General features: G+C 46.0%; 1 protein-coding gene across 19 annotated transcripts in view; it reads right to left on the bottom strand.

Moving 5' to 3' along the window:
- Positions 1–21182, bottom strand: part of ADGRL3 (adhesion G protein-coupled receptor L3) — a 907827-nt gene that overhangs the window by 248345 nt on the left and 638300 nt on the right. For all 19 annotated transcript variants that reach the window (XM_048503336.1, XM_048503340.1, XM_048503323.1 and 16 more), the window contains 3 exons: positions 14081–14383; positions 11365–11468; positions 4620–4805 (listed from right to left, as the gene is read on the bottom strand). In XM_048503336.1, coding sequence (XP_048359293.1) covers positions 4620–4805; positions 11365–11468; positions 14081–14383 — 593 coding nt within the window. The remainder of the gene's footprint in view (positions 1–4619; positions 4806–11364; positions 11469–14080; positions 14384–21182) is intronic.

Genomic DNA, 21182 nt, shown 5'->3' with positions numbered 1-21182 from the left:
CCACAGCTCAAGCAGCAGAGCTGGGAATCAAACTCGATTCCTCCAGGTCAGAGTGCACCTGTTCTTAGCCACTACACCACTGCTTTGGTACTACACTACTGCTCTATGCCATGGGGCTCCTCAATAGAAAAGGGAAATTTCTACAATATATGTGGATTCCACAAGACAGACATCATGGTAGAAGCCGTGGGTTTTCTTCATTTGTTCAGATTCTTTTCTGATTCAAACATGAATGAACCGCCGTGGACTTATGCACACCAACTAGCATTCAATCATACTGAGTATCAGGTTTTTACAAAATTAAGTTATTTTCCTTTGGGCAACGGCAAATATGGCTGGGGGACAGGGATGACCATGTCGGGACCACAGCTAAGAGGACCTGTTCACAAGTTACAGTGAGCACATGTACAGCCTGCAAGTGCAGGCGTACACTCCTTTGTAAGAAAGAGTCAATGTGTGCTCACTTTGCGAATGTACTGGGGACCAGCACCTGGATAAATAACGGTTTTCAGTCACATGTTCAGCTGTACAAGCATTGAATGTAACAGAAGAATGACACAAAGTACGTTTGAAGGAAAATCAAGTGTGCACAGTAGACAGAGCATACATGCATTCTGTGTAGCTTGTGATCAAGGCTAGGCCTTCTGGGTAAATGTGGTGGCGTAGAGGCCTTGCTTAGTCAAATCTTAATTCTGTGCCCAGCAGAGCTGAAGAGCGGTTTTACCCTGTTGTCACAAAGGTCTCTCAAAATCCCTTGGCATTTATATCGTGCCTCACAAATAATCACATGAAGAAGAAGAAGAAGTGTTGGATTTATATCCCCCCTTTCTCTCCTGTAAGGAGACTCAAAGGGGCTGACAAACTCCTTTCCCTTCCCCTCACAACAAGCACCCTGTGTGGTAGGTGGAGCTGAGAGAGCTCCGAAGAACTGTGACTAGCCCAAGGTCACCCAGCTGGCGTGTGTGGGAGTGTACAGGCTAATCTGAATTCCCCAGATAAGCCTCCACAGCTCAGGTGGCAGAGCGGGGAATCAAACCCGGTTCCTCCAGATTAGAGTGCACCTGCTCTTAGCCACTACGCCACTGCTGCTCCTGAACACACTAAGCTGCTTTGTACTGAGTCAGACCCTTGATTAATCAAGGTCATTATTGCCCATTCTGACTGGCAGCGGCTCTCCAGGGTCACAGATCACCTACTGCTGGATCCTTTTATCTGGAGATGCTGGGGGTTGAACCTGTGGCTTTCTGCGTGCCAAGCAGATGCTCTGCCACTAAGCCACGGCCCCTCCAAGAATCCTCCCCATAAGACATCGTCATTTTAACAGGACTGTTGGAGGTTTTCTGAACATTCCTTATTACCTTTATAGAACTACTTAAGTCGTGATTACAGCTGAACTATTTATTGTGCTGTAACTTCCTTTTATGTCCTACTCATTAAGGCAATATTTATTCATCTTTGTCCTGATATACTAAGTGCTAATGTTTTTGTATTGTCAAACTTGTAGGGGTCTGCAACCTGCGGTTCTCCAGATGTTCATGGACTACAAATCCCATCAGCCCCTGCCAGCATGGCTGATGGGAATTGTAGTCCATGAACATCTGGAGAACCGCAGGTTGCAGACCCCTTCAAGGCTTTCCCAGCCAGAAGCAATGGACTGTTGTGGGTTTTCTGGGCTATTCCGCTGCGGTCGTTTTTGTTCCTAACATTTCACCTGCATCTATGGCTGGCATTACCAGAGCTACGTCACACTAAGATATGTTTCTGTGACACAGAAAGAAACACATCTCAGTGTGTCACACCTCTGAAGATGCAGACAAAACATCAGGAGCCAAAAACGACTAGATCACGGCCAAACAGCCCAAGAAACTCACAACCGCCTGATAAAGATTTTGTCTTTTAAGAATTAGATTTTAATAAGTTTATGTCATCTCTCCAGATCGGATGCCAGAATCTGAGTACCAGAATGTTGACTTTGAGCAAGGGAAACTCAGATGAACATGTAATGAAGAACTTGTGAAGGAGGAATGTAAAGAGCTGGTTCTGAATTGAAATTACAAATCCGCTTATACCGTTTAGTGTTGTGCTATTGCACCATAGCTCTGTGGATCACAGGCTGATCAGAACATGGGGGCTTCTAGTCAAGTTTGACAGCAAGGCCTTTCCAAGAGCATGGACCTTCCTTTTTCACAGTTGGACGATGTGGTACCAACTGCCATGCTCTTCTATGCCAACTATTCAGCTTTTGTTCAGATAATGGCTGGGATGGAAGGCCTATTAGCAAACATGCAGTCCTATCCCTGTCTACTCAACAGACCAGCAAATGCAGAGGTGGAATTGCATTATCTGAAGAGATTCTATTTTTTTCAGTTTTGTGCACTATGCACCAGGGACACATGGGGAAAGCCACGCAAGTTCGCTGGACCAACTGATCTTAGACATGGTGCTGATGCTCTCCACAGTAGTCATTCGAGATGTCAACATCCGTGTAGAGTTTATCATGTGTACCTCAGGTTGCAAAGCCTTGTGAAAAATAAAGTTGCAAACTTCACAAGTTGCAAAGCCTTGTGAAAATAAAATTGCTTGCCCTAAGTGTGATGTGGAGGTTCCAGCTGTGAGCAATATCTGGGCTGGAGGCGCTGATCGTATTATCTTGTCACTCTGTCTTGGATTGTTTTCACTTTGTGCCCACCCCAGAAGTACACTGTGTGCTCAGGGAAGATGCTTTTTAACCACATGCTCACTGAAGGGTTGGTTGCCTTCCCTGGCTAATAAAACTTGCAAGGAGAGATTGCTTTCCAGATACAACTCTATTCTCAATTATTATTACCGTATATACTCGTGTATAAGCCGAGGCACCTAATTTTACTGCCTGAACCTGGGAAAACTTATTGACTCGCGTACAAGCCGAGGGTGGGAAGTTGGGAGGCAGAAGGAGCTCCTTATTTGGGCAGTGACATCAGGGGGAGTCACTGCCCAAATAAGGAGCTCCCTCTGACTGCCAGTTGGCTGGGCTTCATCAAACCCAGCCGGCAGGCAGAGGGAGCTCCTTATTTGGGCAGTGACTCCCCCTGATGTCACTGCCCAAATAAGGAGCTCCCTCTGCCTCCCAGGGTTTGATGAAGCCCAGCCAGCCAGGGTGCCTCGGGGTTCCCCCTTCACCCACCGAGAAGGGCAGCAACAAGCAGCTTCCGGACGGCATGGAGGTTGTCCCGCCCCCGTTGTGATTGCTAGAAAATGGTGACTCGGGTATAAGCTGAGGGGGCTTTTCTCAGCCTTTAAACAGGGCTGAAAAACTCGGCTTATATGCGAATATATACGGTAAGCATAAATTAGGTGAACTATAAAATATCAGTTATGATAGGGAAGAATCTTCCATCTCTTTAAAAGGCTGTTATCCACTCCCTAAGGGGATCTTTGAGTGCTGATGACCCAGTAAATTATTGCCCAGTGTCTGATCTCTGGTTTCCGAGCAATGCAATTGAGCATATAGAGTTGCTTAGCAACTCCAGGCATACCTGGATGATTGAAACACTCTTGATTTTTTTAATAGCCTGGCTGCCAGAAGAAGACCTTTCTAATGGCTTCGGTGGAAGGCCTTCAATTGGGGATCAACAACAGAGGTGGTGCTTCACAGTGCACTTTGATATGATCGACTCTTCGGTACCATTGAAACACAAAAGACAAAATGTAGTGGCTTTGCTGGGACTTGACATGCAACGGTTTCAATTAGGGCTGGTTAAAGAAGCCTGAGGCGTGGTTGATGGCCTAATGCAGTGGGAGAATGATGAGGTTCTGAAGTGGACTGCTCCACTGAGGACTGCAAGTAGAAGATCGCATTTTTTAAATACTCCTCCATATTACCAACTCCTGGCAAGCATGAAACCACCACAGCAGGCAAAGGGCAGGACTAGAACTGGTGCCAAAGTTTGTCACTTGGTTTGGACTATGAGATTGCATAGATCGTACGTGCTCAGGCATAACTTTTAAACATTTTTCAGCCAAGTCTTGGATGCAAAGCTAGTTCCAATAGCTAAAGGATCAACTCCAGTGGGTTAACCAAAGGTTTCCACCGATTCCATCATTCCAATTGCAATACCCCCCGTGTAGAAGAAATAGGTTGGTAGCTCAATCTAAACTTGGAGAAAGCAGGACATGGCACCAGTTCGGCACCCCCCAGCCCCAAGAGGATTTTCTAGCAGTACGGGAGATCAGAAAAGGGCTGAAATCCCGTGCTGCCAAAAAAACCCCCCATAAGGCTAACAGGACTTACACTACCAAAAAGGTGCCATAAGTCTGAGGGCCAGGGTGCTATGCTCCCAGCCTTCAAACTCTGGAGGGGTCTGATTAACATCAGCTTCACCCTTGGGGACACTAGTTTCAGAGTGGGATGCCACCATAGCCCCGCCGAAGCCCAGACTTCTAGATTCTGTAGTGGTGAAGCTGTGGGATGGACAGCCGCTGGCACAATTGTCCCCTCTGCCAGGGTATGAGCCCCGGAGAGGCCAGATGTGATGGCATAATGCCATGCCCCTCCTTAGAGCCCTTCCCCCCTGACCTCTTTGGATGGGGCTGAGAGCCATCTAACATTCTCTTGCTTTTCCAGGTTGTTCTCTCCTTACCTTGTTTAAACTTCGCGCAGCACTATCTTTTCCCCCAGGAGTCAGATTTCGGAGCTGGACATCCAGAAGGCCCACTAACTGGTCCATAGCCCGGACCGAATAGGTGATGTCTCCAGCATTCAGGTGACTTTTTGTTTGCTCAGCAAGTTCTCTTGCAACGTTGGCAGCCGTCTCTCCTGATTTCAGCTGTGGTTTGGAGGAGAGGAGAAAATGACACGTTATTTCCCCACCTCGAGTCACACAACACTGTTTTCACGTGTTTGGGAAGAGGCAGGCACGGCTGTTTCCTTTCCCCAATAAGGAAGAGCATTACTTAGGTACTGTAAATCAAGTTTCCACTGAAAATGCAAACATTCTTCATCTGCTCCCGACATTTTTCATGTTTTGAAACTGTAATTATTTCGGATCCTTTCTAAAAAACCTTTTATAACCTCTGGCTACCCAAAGACAACCTCCACTTCCTCTGTGACGCGCAACCCAGTGATTCACTTTTTTGCGATTACCATGAATTCTTCTAACCCTGCAGCAAATTGTCTCTTGTCTCATTAGGAAACTGCCCTGGCCGAAAAGTGTCCTGTTCTGTTCCGTCATTTTTGAAGGCTGACACCATCTATTTTGTTCTCGCTTTGCAAGATGCCTTGTTTGGTTCTCTTTCTTTTTGAAACAGCACAACAGCGAGGCTGGAGGGGAACACGAAATGGGAATGAGCTGAGGACCCACGACGACCCACAGTAGGGGGAAACTGGAGGTCACACATGCCTCAGATTATTCCCCTCGAGAATTCTGTGAGCTCTTGGGGGCTCGAGCAGACTGGTTCTTTCCCCTAGCTTTCCCTTTGTACGCAGTCCCAGGGTAATTCCAACGCGATGCTAGCTTAATTTGGGAGAGCTGTCCAGCTGATCAGGTCCTTTCAATCAATTTTACTTGGAACCTCTTTACAGCTATCCTTGATTATCTTTAGACCAGAGGTGGGATCCAGCAGGTTCTCACCAGTTCCCGAGAGTGGGTTACTAATTATTTGTGTGTGCCGAGAGGGGGTTACTAATTGGGTCCGCTTTTCCATGCCTCCCCGAGTGCCATACTGCCTTTGAACGTGAAGGTTCCATATAGCAATTGCAACTAATAATGTAACTCCCTGAACTGGGTTAATCCCTTTCAGGTCCTGCAATTCATTAATTCTCAGCCTTTCGTACCTTTTATCTCACCAGTCTCTATCAAAGAACCTGTGTGTTTCACCATTGCTGTGTTCAGATTTGTGAGTTGGGGCATTTTCTATAATGTGATGATGATTTAGAAATGACCTGGTGCAAAAAAATTTTTTGGGGTCGTGGTGGGGTGGCTGCCCATGGGGGGGGCATCCAACTCAGGTTTTGCCCAGGGCTCAGGTTTGCCTAGGCACGCCTCTGCCCCCTTTGCTGAGGGGGGGCTGGCGAAGGAACCTGTTACTAAAATTTTTGGATCCCACCACTGCTTTAGACTATCAGTAAAGCCCATTGTACGAACAAATGAAATGGGCTCTAGAAAACTGCTAGTGGGTTAATAGTGCCCACTCCTGCCTTTCCTTCCTCCTAGGCCCCATCCCTCCTTGCCTTCCTTCCAGAACTCTTGCATCAGCACAAAATGGCTAATGGTGGCTACCAAGGGGAGTGACCTCTCCTGCCTTCCCTTCCCCCTCGGTCCCTTGTCAACAGATCCCTTCTCATCCTCCTGTTCCCAGATGCATGGTCCACATTTTAATGACTCGTCGTGTAATGAAGTATTTCCCTTTGTCCATTCCTTTTGTCCGTTCAGTATTACCTTTTGCCCATCAGCTTTATGGGATACCTCTGAGTTCTAATGTAGTGAGATAACATTGGAGGTTGCATTGGCTCCGAGGCGTAGCTGGGCCAAACTGCGCTCGGTGCGCAGTGTGTTTTTTCTGCCCCCCATGCCCCCCCGCGGCGCTCCCCCTGAGGCACACCCCCCCGCCCCCCTTCCCACACTTACCTACATTCCTTTTCTATTTCTAGTACTTTTTGAGGCTGAAAAAAGCGGCCTCTTCACAGTTCAGGGAAAAAAACTGCCTGACGAACTGTACTTCCCAGAAGACCTTGTGAGCCCCAAGGTCTCCTGGGAACTGTAGTACCTCAGGCAGTTTTTAGCCTGAACTGTAAATAGGTCACTTTTTTCAGCCTCAAAAAGTATAAAAAAAGAAAAGGAAAGTAGGTTGAGATGTGTACTCCCGAAGGGAGATAATATGTGATGATATTGGGGGGGGGGGTGTGGGGGGGCTGCGGGGGGCATGGGGAAAAGAGGGAGGGGCCGGGGGCGATTTTCTGTCACCCAGGCGTGCGCCCAGTGCATGACGCACCCCCCACTGCCCCACCACTGCATTGACTCTAGCTGTTCATCCCCTTATAGTCTAGTGCTGTGTTTGAATCCATATATTTTATTCCTTGTCCCTTGCAGCTGAACCAAATATAAGCATGCTTTTTTACAAGCAATTGTATGCTAAACCTGTTTACTTTACAAAAGCAGTTCCATTATTGTTATGTGACCCACTCTGAATTCATTGTACATTTTTTTGCCTTTCACCATCTGGTTTCTGCAAGAATTAGAAAGGGTGGTTGTTCGTATGAGAGTGAGCGACATCACAAGAAAAACAGCTAACTTGCAACTGTTCTTCAACTATTCTTTGAATTCAGCAAATTTAACTGACATTTCCCAAGCCATGTATTGTCGAAGGCTTTCACGGCCGGATTCAACTGGTTGTGGTGGGTTTTCCGGGCTGTGTGGCTGTGGTCTGGTGGATCTTTTTCCTAACGTTTCGCCTGCATCTGTGGCTGGCATCTTCAGAGGTGTATCACAGAGGGAAGTCTGAAGGACACAGTGTGCAACAGACTTCCCTCTGTGATACACCTCTGAAGATGGCCAATTGGTCATGCCAGCAGGGGCTGATGGGAATTGTAGTCCATGAACATCTGAAGTGCCAGAGTTGGACACCCCTGGCATAGATTCTATGCCATTGACCTGGCTAAGGTCATTCCCCTCCTCAAATCCTACCTTCCTCAGGCTCAAATCTCCAGGAATTCCCAACCAGGAGCTGCAGTTCTAGGAAGCTGATTTATATCTAGAGCTGTTTAGGAGTGCAATCGGGGGTGGCAATCTGTGTTCCCTGTGCAATAATGTCACTTCCAGCTTGATGTGGAAGCAATGACATTGCACACACACATATATATATATATATATCAAGAAGTAACAACAGTTGACCTTTAACATGATTGGTGAGTTCCACTGTGACTCTAGACCAATGAGAGGCTGTTGCCAGGGCAGTGGAAAAGTATCCTTGTTGAATGTATAAAATGCAAAGCATTGTATATGCTAAGTTCAGATAGAGTTGAGTCTGAGTTCAGTGTGTGTTCAACTTTGTTCTTGCGGAAGAGTTCTGCATAGTCTTATAGTCTTGTATAGCATAGACGTGTGTAACCTTGCAACTGCCAAAGTAAAAACCTTCCTATGGAAAGAACATCTTGCGTGGAGAGTATTTCTTTTCCAGAGTGGTAGGAGGCTGCAGTGAGTGCAAGGAGACCGTAAACCTTCTCATCTTACCAGAGTAGATCTGCTTTAAACTCTGCTGATAATGCCCTAGCACTTGCCACACACACAAAAGTCTATGATTGCCATAGAGTTTTTAATCTTCATTTCCATAGAGTTTTGGGGGAGAGTGGTAGGGTATCCCCTTGATGTAGAATGGGTGTTTCTGCATCAAACCAAAAGTGACATCATTGTGCCCGGACCACTCCCTCCCTTCCGCTGTCCTGCTTCCACCCTTCGACCAGCTGAGTGCTGGCCAGCAGTGGCATGAATTAGTGGGCAGCCGGGAACCCTATTTATAACCCTCTGCTATACTAGAGCAGAGACAGATATTTTACATTAAAAAAGATCTTGATACAGCAACAGTTGGATAGTAAAAATTTGCGTTTGGAGCAGGAGGAGGCTCCTAATCATTTGGAGCCAAGAGAAAGTGTGATTTGATATACAAAGCACTTACATTTTAACCCATTAAACCTTGCAGGAAAGAATGGATCCATTAAAAAGGAAAATGGATCTGAGCGACGTGCATCACTTTGACTAACTGGGAAAATAGGAACTAATTTTCATATCTTTGGTCTCACAATCAGAAGAGAATTTCAGAGTTCAGACCCCTTCTAAAACACCACCATCCAAGATGGCCATGGCCAATACAATTTAAAAGGGCTATTAAGTAGAAATTATCGTTGCTATTTTGTGATAAGCTTCAATATAATGGAGCCATGCATATTTTTTTTTTCAGTATACTAAGGGCAACAGTCCCTTTCATGAGTACAAAGAGGATACGTGAGCCGGAAATATATTTCAATTATGTTCTCAGCAGAATCCTACATCTACCTAGTAGTACTGATTAAAGCATTCCTGGTTTTTCATGCTCCAAATAGAAAACTGTATATTTGTTGCTGAGAATGTGCCTCAAGAAGAAACTGGTTTGCAAAAGTTTGGCCCAAACCACAAAGGATGGTGGTGATGAAAGAGGGGAGTAAAGCAAGCAGAATAGTTATACGCTTTGGAGGGCGGGGGCTTGGGGGCATGGCCCTTCCCCCGAGAGTGTGGGGCTTGGGGCATGCCCCTGCCCCTAAGCCCCGCCCCCCATGCTTTTAAAAGCACATCCCTGGAGGCCGGCTTGGCTCCTGCTCTCCCCAGGCTCTGCGGAGGGCAGAAGCGGGGCTATAGGGAGCCTGGGGAGGCACCCCCCGCCCCAGCCCTGCCCTGGGGCAGGGGAGCAGCTGGGCGACCAGAGAAGGAGTTGTCTCCAGGCACTATTTCCCTCTGTTTGGTGGCATCATCTGGAAGGAGTCCGACATGCAGTACAGGTATGGACTGACCATCGGAAATGCCTACATACTGCATGACGGCTGAATCAGCGACAAATCTGTTGGTCACTCATCTTCTCCCGATTTGACTTTGTTGTCAAGCACATCCCAAGCAGCCTGAACCGGTGGGCAGGTACCCTCTCCCACAAATCAGAATACTACTCTCGGCTATTGTCTGAACCCCCTCCCACAACTGTTCTACCCCCTGTAGCATTTTTTAATAAGCCTTTATTTGGCATAACAATAATCATAACACAATAAAAAACCTGAGATAAAAGGTACACAAATACAAAGGTTTAAGATAGAATACAAATTATTGATTATGCATCACCTCCAGTAAAAATCGTGCTACCAATTCAAAGTTTCATTGTCAGAATTGTCCAGAAGGAAAGGAAGTCTACCTGATTCTCCCATTTCACTAGGTATCCTAGAAAGAATATTGGAATATTTTGATCTGATATTAGCAAATTTAGGGCAGCAAAGCAGTTGATGTGCCAATGTTTCGATTTGTTGTTCACCACAAGAGCACACCCTTTCGCTCATTTCCAAGTTGTTAAATCTACCACGCAATAAAGCGGAGGGGAAAACATTGAAGCGAGCAAGTGTGAGGGCTCTTCTCTGCATAGGATTAGTCAAAAAAAATACAAATAGGGAGCCATCCTGTTTTGATATAGGGGTATTGAAAGATATAAGGGTGAACAAGTTTTCATAGCAGCCCTAAATAAATTAATGCATTCGCTTTCCCCCTGTAGCATTTGCCGCAACCACAGCCCCGGCATCGCTGTACACTCACATATGGGAACAGCAACTTTAGGATCCTTGGGCTCAGAAAAGCTGCAGGAACTGCAGAGCGCCACACCCACTCAGAGAACAGACCTTTCCATATGCGAGGTGATGGCAAGTCACCTCTAAACATCTTTGGCCTTGAAAAATCTACACCAGGGTCTGCAACCTGCGGCTCTCCAGATGTTCATGGACTACAATTCCCATCAGCCCCTGCCACCATGGCCAATTGGAATTGTAGTCCATGGACATTTTGAAAGCCGCAGGTTGCAGACCCCTGCTCTACACGGTCAGCGTACATCAGCTGTGACTTGATGGCAAAAAGAAAAATAAAATTGGCAAATACCGGTAAATGAATAAATAGGATAATTCAGAAATGTTAGTTTTTTCTTAACATAGTGTGGTATTGTAATATAGTTCTTCAGTTAACGTTATTTTAAGTAACTGAGTCTTAAATTTATGTTTTTACTTCATATCCAATTTTATTCTGTGGTAAGAAATTGTAATGGCCTATAAGCAGTAAAAATGTGATTGACTGACAATAAATGAATAAATACTTCTTTACTAGCATCTTCTAGACATGAGTGGGGGGAGGTAATACGGCAGCTCACTCTCACATTCTCACTTGTATTACTGAGTCGTCAAGTTGTATCTGCCTTTCCCTTTCAGTACTATTTATTTATTGGTTGGATTTATAGGCCGCCTCATCCCTGAAGGGCTCGAGGCGGCTCAAAACATACTGTACACCAACAATCCATAAAATACATAATAATAGTCTCATTAAAACAGATCATTAAAATAATAATTAATTTAAGAGTAGCAAGTTACTCTCTGCTCCTAATTTTGAGTTTTTATGCACTTGCGGCCAGAGGCGTATCTAGGCAAACTGGAGCCTGAGGACAAAATCGGAGTTGTAGGATAAAATCCGCTGTTTGGGCTCAGTTTTGAGTTCAAATTCATGTTTGCAGGTGTTCGTTGTAGATCTATGAGGCAGCATGATCAGGCACACAAAAATACAAATAAGAACATAAGAACGTCATGATATAAGAAAAGAGTGTACAGAGGTGAAAAAGTACCTTCTGCGTAATGTGGCTGACCCAAAGTGAGGAGCAGTTGCTGAGGTCTGGTCCTTGAGGGTCCCATATCCCACCGGGAGCAAGACACAGAAACGTTGATACGCCTGAAATGACAAAAGCAACTTTAGGAGAGATGGGTCACAGTTGTCTTCTACAGCAAGTGCCTGTAACAGACCCTTTCTTGAAACCGCCTCTCTCATGAATACACCAAATTTGCTTGGTTTTGTGCCTTCTTAGGCAGGAAGGGTAAAGACTGTGGGTCACTGCTGTGAGGTAACTTTCCTATTGAGCCACAAGAGTGCAGACATAATTGAAGCAAGAGATGTAAAAAAACGAGGATACAGGTTGTGAGGTGAATTCTCTTCAAAACTTGTAGTCAACAGGTTGGCTCATCACCAGAGGTGGGATAAAGATAATTCTCACAGGTTCCCGAGAGTAGGTTACTAATTATTTGTGTGTGCCGAGAAGGGGTTACTAATTGTTGATTTTGCCACGTGATTTTTGCCTTAGTTACGTCCTTCCTCTCAGCAGTAGCGCGCAGAACTTAAAGCAGTCTAGCAGGAGGTGCACCGGCGTGCGTGGCAGCCTGCACCTGCGTGCACTTGTTTCCTGCCCAAGGACGGGTGCAGCGGCTGCGTCCTTGCCACAGCCCCGCCCAGGAATGCCCCGCCCCCGGAATGCCCGGCCACGCCCCCGTTTAGTAACCGGTTCCCATGGTGGTGGGATTCAAACTGTGGCGTAGCGCCAATGGGGATAGGCGGGGCATGACAGGGGCGTGGCTGGGCATTCCAGGGGCGGGGCATTCCTGGGCGGGGCTGTGGCAAGGATGCAGCTGCTGCGTCGGTCCTTGGGCGGGAAACGAATGCACACAGGCACAGGCTGCCACGCACGCCGGTGTACCTCCTGCTAGACTGCTTCAAGTTCTGCACGCTATTGCTGAGAGGATGGGCGTAACTAGGGCAAAAATCACGGGGCAAAATCACCAATTAGTAACCCCCTCTCGGCACACACAAATAATTAGTAACCTACTCTCGGGAACCTGTGAGAACCTGCTGGATCCCACCTCTGGCTGTAACCCTCCTAGGGAAGCTTCATAGGGTGCTTTTTCTAAGGCAAAGATTGATCTCTGTGCTGGACAGATCATGAACTGTCTACATGAGAGTGAACATCATTCTGACTTGGTTCATAATGCGCAGACCCGGTCCAGAAAAGAGGGCACTGAAAGGTTTTTGTCAAGCAAGAAATTTCTCTCTCTCTCTAAAGCAGCAGTTCTCAACCTGTGGGTCGTGACCCCTTTGGGGGTTGAACAACCCTTTCACAAGGGTAGCCTAAGACTCTCTGCATCAGTGTTCTCCATCTGTAAAATGGATAAATGTTAGGGTTGGGGGTCACCACAACATGAGGAACTGTATTAAAGGTTCGTGGCATTGGGGTGTTCTGGTGTTTTGTTCGATGGGCATGCTTCCAAACAAAAACTTTGCTACGTCTTACTTTCGGGGGATGTTTTATATTTAGCACTTCAGCAAAACCTCTACTACGTCTTATTCTCAGGGGATGTCTTATTTTCGGAGAAACAGGGTAATATCAAAAACCCCTTCCCCTCCTGAGCCATCTTACATGGGATCTCTGTCCACGGTTATCCTGGATTCTTCGTGTTGGCAGAACAAAAATTGTGACTGTTGCTGTCTGTGGAATGAAACCCTCTCACCCACACCTCCTTTTCATTCATTATCAAATCAGGGGAAGCAAAGCATATACTCTTAAATCATCATTGAAAGTATCACTGCAGCACTTAATAAGGAAGAGCTGTCAGTCTATGGCATGATTACTGGTCACTTCATCTTCCTGAACTTCAATATAATAATTGAGCTGAATCATAATTACTTCTGAATCTCAACATCCCTCTGGGGACCTCTCAGATTTAGTCGAGGAGGAAATGGAGAGACTTTCCCCTCTTAGCAGCATGATAAGATTATTTCTGCCAATGCTAATGTGCGTCGCTATTTATAAATCTACGTTCTTGACAGTGATTTCTCCAGGAATACATGCGATGGATTTAACAGGAGTAAGGGAAAGGGAAAGCTAGTCCCCTGTGCAAGTTCTGGCTCGTGGGGGGACATCACATCATGACATTTACTAGGCAGACTATGTTTACAGGGTGGTTTGTCCAGTGGCGGATTTACCAGGGGATAGGGGGGGCGCATGGCTTTGGGTCACGTGGGGGGCAGAAAATTCCCCCCGACCCCTTCATCCCCGTGGTGCCCCCCACACTTACTTTAGCAAACCAAGCAGGCTGGAGAACAGGCCTGCCTGTGTTCCCTTCCAGGCTGCAAACGACCTGTTGGGAACTACATTTCCCAGGGTCTCTGGGTTTGTCATTGTCTTCAATGCAATACAAAGCAAAGCCTGAGACAGTATAAATGTCAATCATAAACAGCAAATCCCCTGTTTGCCATTGTCTTCCCCAGCTGTCTACACTTCACCCCCAGCAAGCTGGGTTCTTGTTTTGCTGACCCTGGAAGGAGGAAAGGCTGAGCCAACCTTGAACCAGCTACCTGAAACGGACTCTGTTGAGATTGAGCCCAGGTTGTGAGCAGAGCTTTAACTGGGCTACTGCAGCTTGTCCCTCTGCACCACGGGGCACGATCATGGTCAAATGATGAAATGATTCCTGCAGGGGGCATGAAACAAGAAACTGTCCCATGGGCTCACTCACCTACGGTCCCCCTTGGGCACGGCTGCTTCGCCATCTGTCCCTGGCGGGTCTTGAACCACATGATCTTACGAGCTTCCATGGTCTCACAGCTCTCTGCTCCAATAGCGGGCAGCTGGGAAGAGGCGGGTGCCAGGTGCGTGGTCATTTCGTTGGGGACATCCACCGCTGGGGAAGGCGTGCTTGTGCTCCTGTTCCTTCTGCCCAAGGCTGATGCCGTGGTGGTGCGCAACGTGCTGCTGGCAGCGAAACGCGGCGTTGTACTCGTGATCACGCCCCCCAGCCCCGTGGCTCCAGACGTCGATGCTGCCAGCGGAAAGCAAAAATTAAATTATATTAAATTACATTGCAAAGAGTCAAGAGTGCAACCGGCTAGTAGAATCTCAACATGCTCGCATTAAAAGTATTTCTTGACACACTGATTTTTTTAGCACTGACTCCCACCTTTTCTTCCATCTGTCACCTGCTCCTTTGCAAAAACTCTCTTATCCTAAAGACCACATTCCAAAAAGGCAACATGATTGGAAGCAGAAGCTGCAGGCACTCCTAAAGTGCATGGGAAGTCTCTTGTGTGAATTGTTGGCTGCACAGAAGTTATCTGCAGGAAGGGCCCGAGAAATGTGATCTCCGCTGGGTGGGTGCACATCAGAAAAACCTGAGCACAGATTGACTGACTGTAGGTAGGACACAAAAGTACTCTTGTGCCAGTATTACAGTATGACCCTGCTCTCTTAGATGGGGCTATCTTCCGCCGCTCTGCTCTACTAAATGTGGAGCCTTTCAGTAGTTTGAGAAGCCTCTCTTTGGCGGAAAAACCTCCTCCAGTGGAAGAAAAGGACTGCTTAAGCGGCTTAGCGGAGTAGCAGCAGGCAACCCATGGGAGTTATGGCTTCGATCGCACAGAGCATTTCCAGCAAAAGAAAGGATTCTGCTCTCGTTTCAACCTCAAGTTCCCCCCTGAAATGCTGCTTCTGTAGGAATCCGTCAGGAACAGTATGAGGGGGGTTGTCAGCTCCCCAGTAGGGGCAGGGGATTCCCTGCCCACAGCCCCTGTTAAGTGGTACCGTGTTTTCCCGAAAATAAGGCAGTGTCTTATATTAATTTTTGCTCCCAAAGATGCGCTATGTCTTATTTTCAGGGGATGTCTTATTTTTCTGTGTTCTGTTCGTCGGGCATGCTTCCAAACAAAAACTTTGCTACGTCTTACTTTTGGGGGATGCCTTATATTTCGCACTTTAGCAAAACCTCTACTACGTCTTATTTTCAGGGGATGTCTTATATTCAGGGAAACAAGGGAGGAGAAAAATAAAGTAAGGAAAGCGAGCCCCTCCCAATTTCCTGCTAGCTGACAGGCCCAGGCCCAGCAATCCTAAAGGGGAGTCAGATATCTCCAGCAGAAGGAAGGAGTCCAAGGAACTAGTCCTCCTTAAAGGAGGTGCCAGGGCCGTAGGTATAGATTTTTTATGGGGTGGGTTCGGTGACTGAGGGCTTTCCAGCTGTTCCATTCCATGCATTGTTTCAAGCAAGCCGGACATGTAAGGGGGGGGTTAAACCCGAGAACCCCCCTCCCCTATTACCTACGTCCCTGCCTCCTTTGGCCATTTGTGGAATCGTTTCCAGAGCGTCCAACCCTTTATCCACTACAAAAGTGCCCTGGAAGATACAACCGGCCCCACATCTGTGAGTTGACAGAGCTTTAGTAAACTCTGTAACTTTTGCTTGGTCAGACACATTACCATAAAAAGTGTAAACAACACAGCGATCAGCAACAGGCAAATTGCTTATAAAGGGCAGGGTTTCTCAGAGTTTGGCCCTTTCCCCACTTACCGTTTGCTGCGCGCTACTGCCCCCAAATAGCGCATGGTCCAGCGGTGCTCCCCACGAGTCCGGGCGGCGACAATGCAGCCGCCCCGACTCTGCGCTCCAACGTCCCTTCAGCGTGCGTCATTTCTGACGCTGGAAGAAACGGCACCTTCTGAACATGACCCTGCGCCAGAAATCGCTCGCGCTGGGAGTGGCACGCAGGAAATCGTAAGTGGGGAAAGGCCCTTTGTGTCCCTTTCTCCGTAAGCAGCAGCAAACTCTAAGGCTCGTCCAGTAATTGCAACCACTCTTTCATGAAGGAATGCCCTCGCGTTTTAAGGAGATCTGGTCAGAACCAACATCATGTACTGTCTTTCTGTGACTATGTAATTCAGGAGGCTCAGTTCTCTAGCGTGCCTAGCGCTAGCGCAGACAGTGATTTCAGTTTGTGTTTGTGGTCCACTGCCCGGCATTCACAGTCAAACAGCAGTGTGCTGCTTTAGATTCATACCCCTGGCAGGGTCTTCCTCTCTGTGTCCCCTCTGTGACAGCCCTCAATCAACAACATGATAGAGAAGATGTTCCTTACGGTTACGACAGACAGAAGGGTACAGAATCTATGCATGATGGTAGTAGATAAGATTAGATTCATTTTTTTTAAAAAAATATCCTGGCTTCCAGCATGATTCAGAAATCAATTTGAGGAAGACCCCGAGATACATGATCACATTAACTGCATGTGCTTTAAATTTCACTTACTCATTTATAAGATTTAAAACCAACCTAATTGGTTGTTAGAAAAGAACAAGGCATCTGAATCATTTACATATAAATGGTTTTTCACTCTGGCTCAAGCTATGATTAAATGCCAACCTGAGCAAACTTACTTGACACTCGATAGCACAGAATACAAATTCATCCGCTGGGTCAAACGCGAACTCTTAAATCCTGGGTAAGATCATGGTACATGAGGGGATTGTTTTATCATCCTAACTCTATCATTGCCATTTTATGTTCGAAGTGTTCATTTTACCATGTTTGGCTCCGGGAACAGTTTATAATTACAGCCTGAAATAGGACAAAGATTTCACCGGAATGGATGTAAAGAAGCGATGAGTGAATTGTCTACGATGATAATATTTCAGGTATTGAAGGATATTTAAATGAAATGTTGCTTGTGTTTTTTTTAAAAAAGAAACAACAACAACATCAACTGATACTTGGTGTTTATGACAGAGCACAGAGCACAGAGAGTTAGGCTGTCCCCAGTGGTGGGATCCAAAAATTTTAGTAACAGGTTCCCATGGTGGTGGGATTCAAACAGTGGCGTAGCGCCAATGGGGCTGGGCGGGGCATGACGGGGGCGTGACCGGGACATTTCGAGAGCGAGGCACATTTCTGGTGAAGGTTGTGGCAGGGCGCCAGCCCTTTCTCGCGCCGGTCGCTTGGGCGAAAGCGAATGCACGCAGGCGCAGGCTGCCACGCACCTCCTGCTAGACTGCTTCAAGTTCTGCGCGCTACTGCTGAGGAGCGGAGGAGGGGTGTAACTAAGGCAAAAATCACGTGGCAAAATCACCAATTAGTAACCCCCTCTCGGCACACACAAATAATTAGTAACCTACTCTCGGGAACCTGTGAGAACCTGCTGGATCCCACCTCTGGCTGTTCCTATTAAATTCTGAGGTGCACAGTTGAATTCTCCTTTCTCGCATACCAGGAAGGAACAGGATTCTTTTTCCTCCCTTCCTACTTCCAAAGTGTACACATCAGCAAAGTAAGGCAAGTGTGTGTAGTTAGGCCGAGGCACAGCGTGAGTCGAAACGCCAAGAGGCATTTCTACGATCCCCAGCGGATCGCTGCAATTCACTGAGAAAATACAATTTCTCCCTACATCAGGATAAACATCATTTCTGCTGAACCCATTTTCAAAGACAAACACCAGACTCCAAATCATCAACCCATTCCGGTGGCAAAAATTCTCATGAGGCGCACAGGTTTTAAAGAGAAGGAGAAAGAAAGAAAGAAAGAAAGAAAGAAAGAAAGAAAGAAAGAAAGAAAGAAAGAAAGAAAGAAAGAAAGAAAGTTTGCTTTGCTGGGGAATTTGGACAGAGAAAGGAAAAAACAACTTGGTTATCACCAACATTTTCTTATGATCTATACACTCTGTTTCCAAAAAATTGACATGCCACTAATGGCCTGGCAATCGGTTTTTCCCCTTTTGCCTTCTTAGCAACTAAAACAAATACTTCTGCTTGTTTGCAAACCTGTTTTGAGCTGGACCCCTATAAATGAAAGGCAGCAATCTGAATTAAACACAGAATAAGCCAACAGAAAATTGTTTTTTTTTTGTGTATTCAGTGGTAAGCTTTAATCAGAACTGGTATATCCTAAGCCAGGACATGACTCAGACTCACCCAATCTTGTCAGATTTTGGAAGCTAAGCAGGGCTAGCCCCGGTTAGGACTTAGATGGGAAACCATCAAGACACCCCAAGGTTGCTTCAAAAAGGCAGGAACTATCTCTGAATGTCCCTTGACCTCACCTTTAATCGGATGTGACGTGACAATACTTTCATACTACAAATTCAGCTCCCACCCCCAGCTACTGAGTTTTTACCTTCCTGGTTTGTGCTTCAGGTCTGAACTCTGCTTGGGAAAACTCCTGGAAATTCTGGGGCTGGGGGAGCCCAGAGAGGGAAGGAGGGACCCCAATAGGGTATAAAGCCAAATACAATATTGGTTGATGTGGATTTTTCGGGCTGTGTGGCCATGGTCTGGTAGACCTTGTTCCTAATGTTTTGGGATACAGGGCCCTCAGAACTAGGACCAAGAGGCTTAGAGACAGCTTCTACTCTAGAGCTGTGGCTATGCTAAACTCCGCTGCTTCATATTGATGTATTTGGGGCTGTGTAGGGATGGGTGGAGGAAGGGGAAAGTGAGGATGATGTATGAGTCTGAAATTGTGTGCATCGAGGAATGCTGCTGTAAATTTCGTTGTGCGTGCACAATGACAATAAAATGCTTATGCTTATGCTTATGCTTTTGCCTGCATCTGTGGCTGGCATCTTCAGAGGTGTATCACAGAGAGAAGTACACTGTGTCCAGACAGGCTTCCCTCTGTGATACATCTCTGAAAATGCCAGCCACAGATGCAGGCAAAACATTAGGAACAAAATCTACCAAGCCACAGCCAAGCAACCTGGAAAACTCACAACAACCAATTGAATCCGGCCGTGAAAGCCTTCGACAATACACCAAACACAGTATATTCTCCAAAGCAGACATTTTCTCCAAGAGAGCTGATCTCCATAGTCTGGAAATCTGGTCCCAACTGGAACTTGGTGATCCTATGCTGTTCCCCATGAGCCTAGGAAAAACTTAAAATATAGTCTGAAGTCTAGGATATTATCTGTCCTAAGAGTAAAGGAACATCTTGCAATGCTAAAATTTCTCCCCAAACGTCCAAGTGAACAGCTTCAAGAAGGCCTCCAGCACCCTAGGTTCCATACATGCTCAGGTCCAGAGAGATGACCAAAGAGGTACCACGTATTATTTCAGTGCCACACCATAATTCTTGGACAGAAATTATGTCCATAGGATTTGTGGTAAACCAGAATGAACAGCAGATGAGATACTCTCCAAGACAAGCGCACTGCAAAAGCTTTATCAGGGGGAAAACCAGTAAATCCCAGTTGAGTTTTGAGACCAGAGTTCTTCCTCAGGATATAATCCCCCTCCCCCCCACAACACTCCTTCTGAAAACATTATAATGAACATCAGGACGTGCCGGAGAAATGGCACTTCAGTTGATCTGAGCTCTCAAGAGCTCCCGGCTACGCATTACTGAAAGGGGTAACCTCGCCAGTTTGAAGAGCGAGCACAGTTCACCTCTTACCTCCCAAGGATCTGCGCACCTGGAGACCTTCAATTCGGCAGGTGGACTAGCTGGGTTTTGTCAATGGACCCACCAGTTCTGGGGACACCTAGGATGAGTCAGTGTGTGGAAGCTGTGGACTCTTAGAAGCTGCGTTCTCCCCCACCCCTCTTTCCCAATTTTTTTTATTTTGTTTTCTTTTTGTTTTGTTTTTTAAAACATCTTTTTCTTTTTTTTCTCTTGAATTTGCATGACATGAAAAAAAGAATTTAAGCACATGAAGGATTACAAGGATTTTTGACTTATATGATTAATGATCAAAGTTGTTTTTAATCAGTATCCTAGTTAATAACAGCTTATTTTTTATAGATTTATAAGATTATAAAAGCAGATCCACCTTATGTTGTCATTTTTTATGTTTACTTATTTGTCATTTTTATAATTTTTCTTCCTTTTCTGTAATTTTTGTGGGTAAAATAAAAAATAATATGAATAGCAATATCAGTATGATGACAATGTACATAACACTGAACAATTAACAAACATTTAAAATAGTTTCCGAGGGTAGCCACACAGGATGAACAGTTAAATTCCAGTCTGGTAGCACTTTACAGACCAACAAAATTTTCAGGGTATCAGCTTTTGCGGGTCAAAGGTACTTGATGAAGGGAACTTGGATTCTCCAAATCTTATAATCTTGGGCTCTCTAAATTGCTACTGGACTAGTTGATAGTTCCATGGGAATGTCAACTCAATGCATGGCAGCTGCGAAAAAGGCAAACCCTATGTTGGGAATAATTAGGAAAGGAATTGAGAATACAAAATAAAGAGCTGCAAAAGATTACGTCATGCCCTTATATAAAGCAACGTGAGTGCGAAGCGCGCACTTGGACGTACTGTGTGCAGTTCTGCGGTCACCCACATCCTCAAAAAGGAATATCGAAGAGATAGAAAAAAGTTGCAGAGACAGCGAAACCTTGAGGATGATTGAGGGACTTTTGGAGGCACCTTCTTTATGAGGAGAAGGCTGCAGCGTTTGGGACTCTTTAGATTTTGGAGAGGAGGCGATCTGAGGGGATAAGATTGAAGTCCTATAAAATTATGCATGGGAGTAGAAAATGTTGACAGAGAATTTTTCCTACTCTTTCTCCACAATACTAGAACCAGGGGGCACACATTGAAAATGCTGGGGGGAAGAATTAGGACTAATAAAAGGAAACACTTCTTCACGCAACATGTGATTGGTGTTTGGAATATGCTGCCAAGGAGGTGGTGATGGCCACTAACCTGGATAGCTTTAAAAGGGGCTTGGACAGATTTATGGAGAAGTCAATCTATGGCTACCAATCTTGATCCTTCTTGATCTCAGATTGCAAATGCCTTAACAGACCAGGTGCTCAGGAGCAGCAGGAGCAGAAGGCCATTGCTT

The sequence above is a fragment of the Sphaerodactylus townsendi genome, linkage group LG07 (assembly GCF_021028975.2).
Source record: "Sphaerodactylus townsendi isolate TG3544 linkage group LG07, MPM_Stown_v2.3, whole genome shotgun sequence".
Lineage (NCBI taxonomy): Eukaryota > Metazoa > Chordata > Lepidosauria > Squamata > Sphaerodactylidae > Sphaerodactylus > Sphaerodactylus townsendi.
The sequence above is the reverse complement of the archived record's forward strand: the minus strand, read 5'-3'. Positions and strand labels throughout refer to the sequence as shown.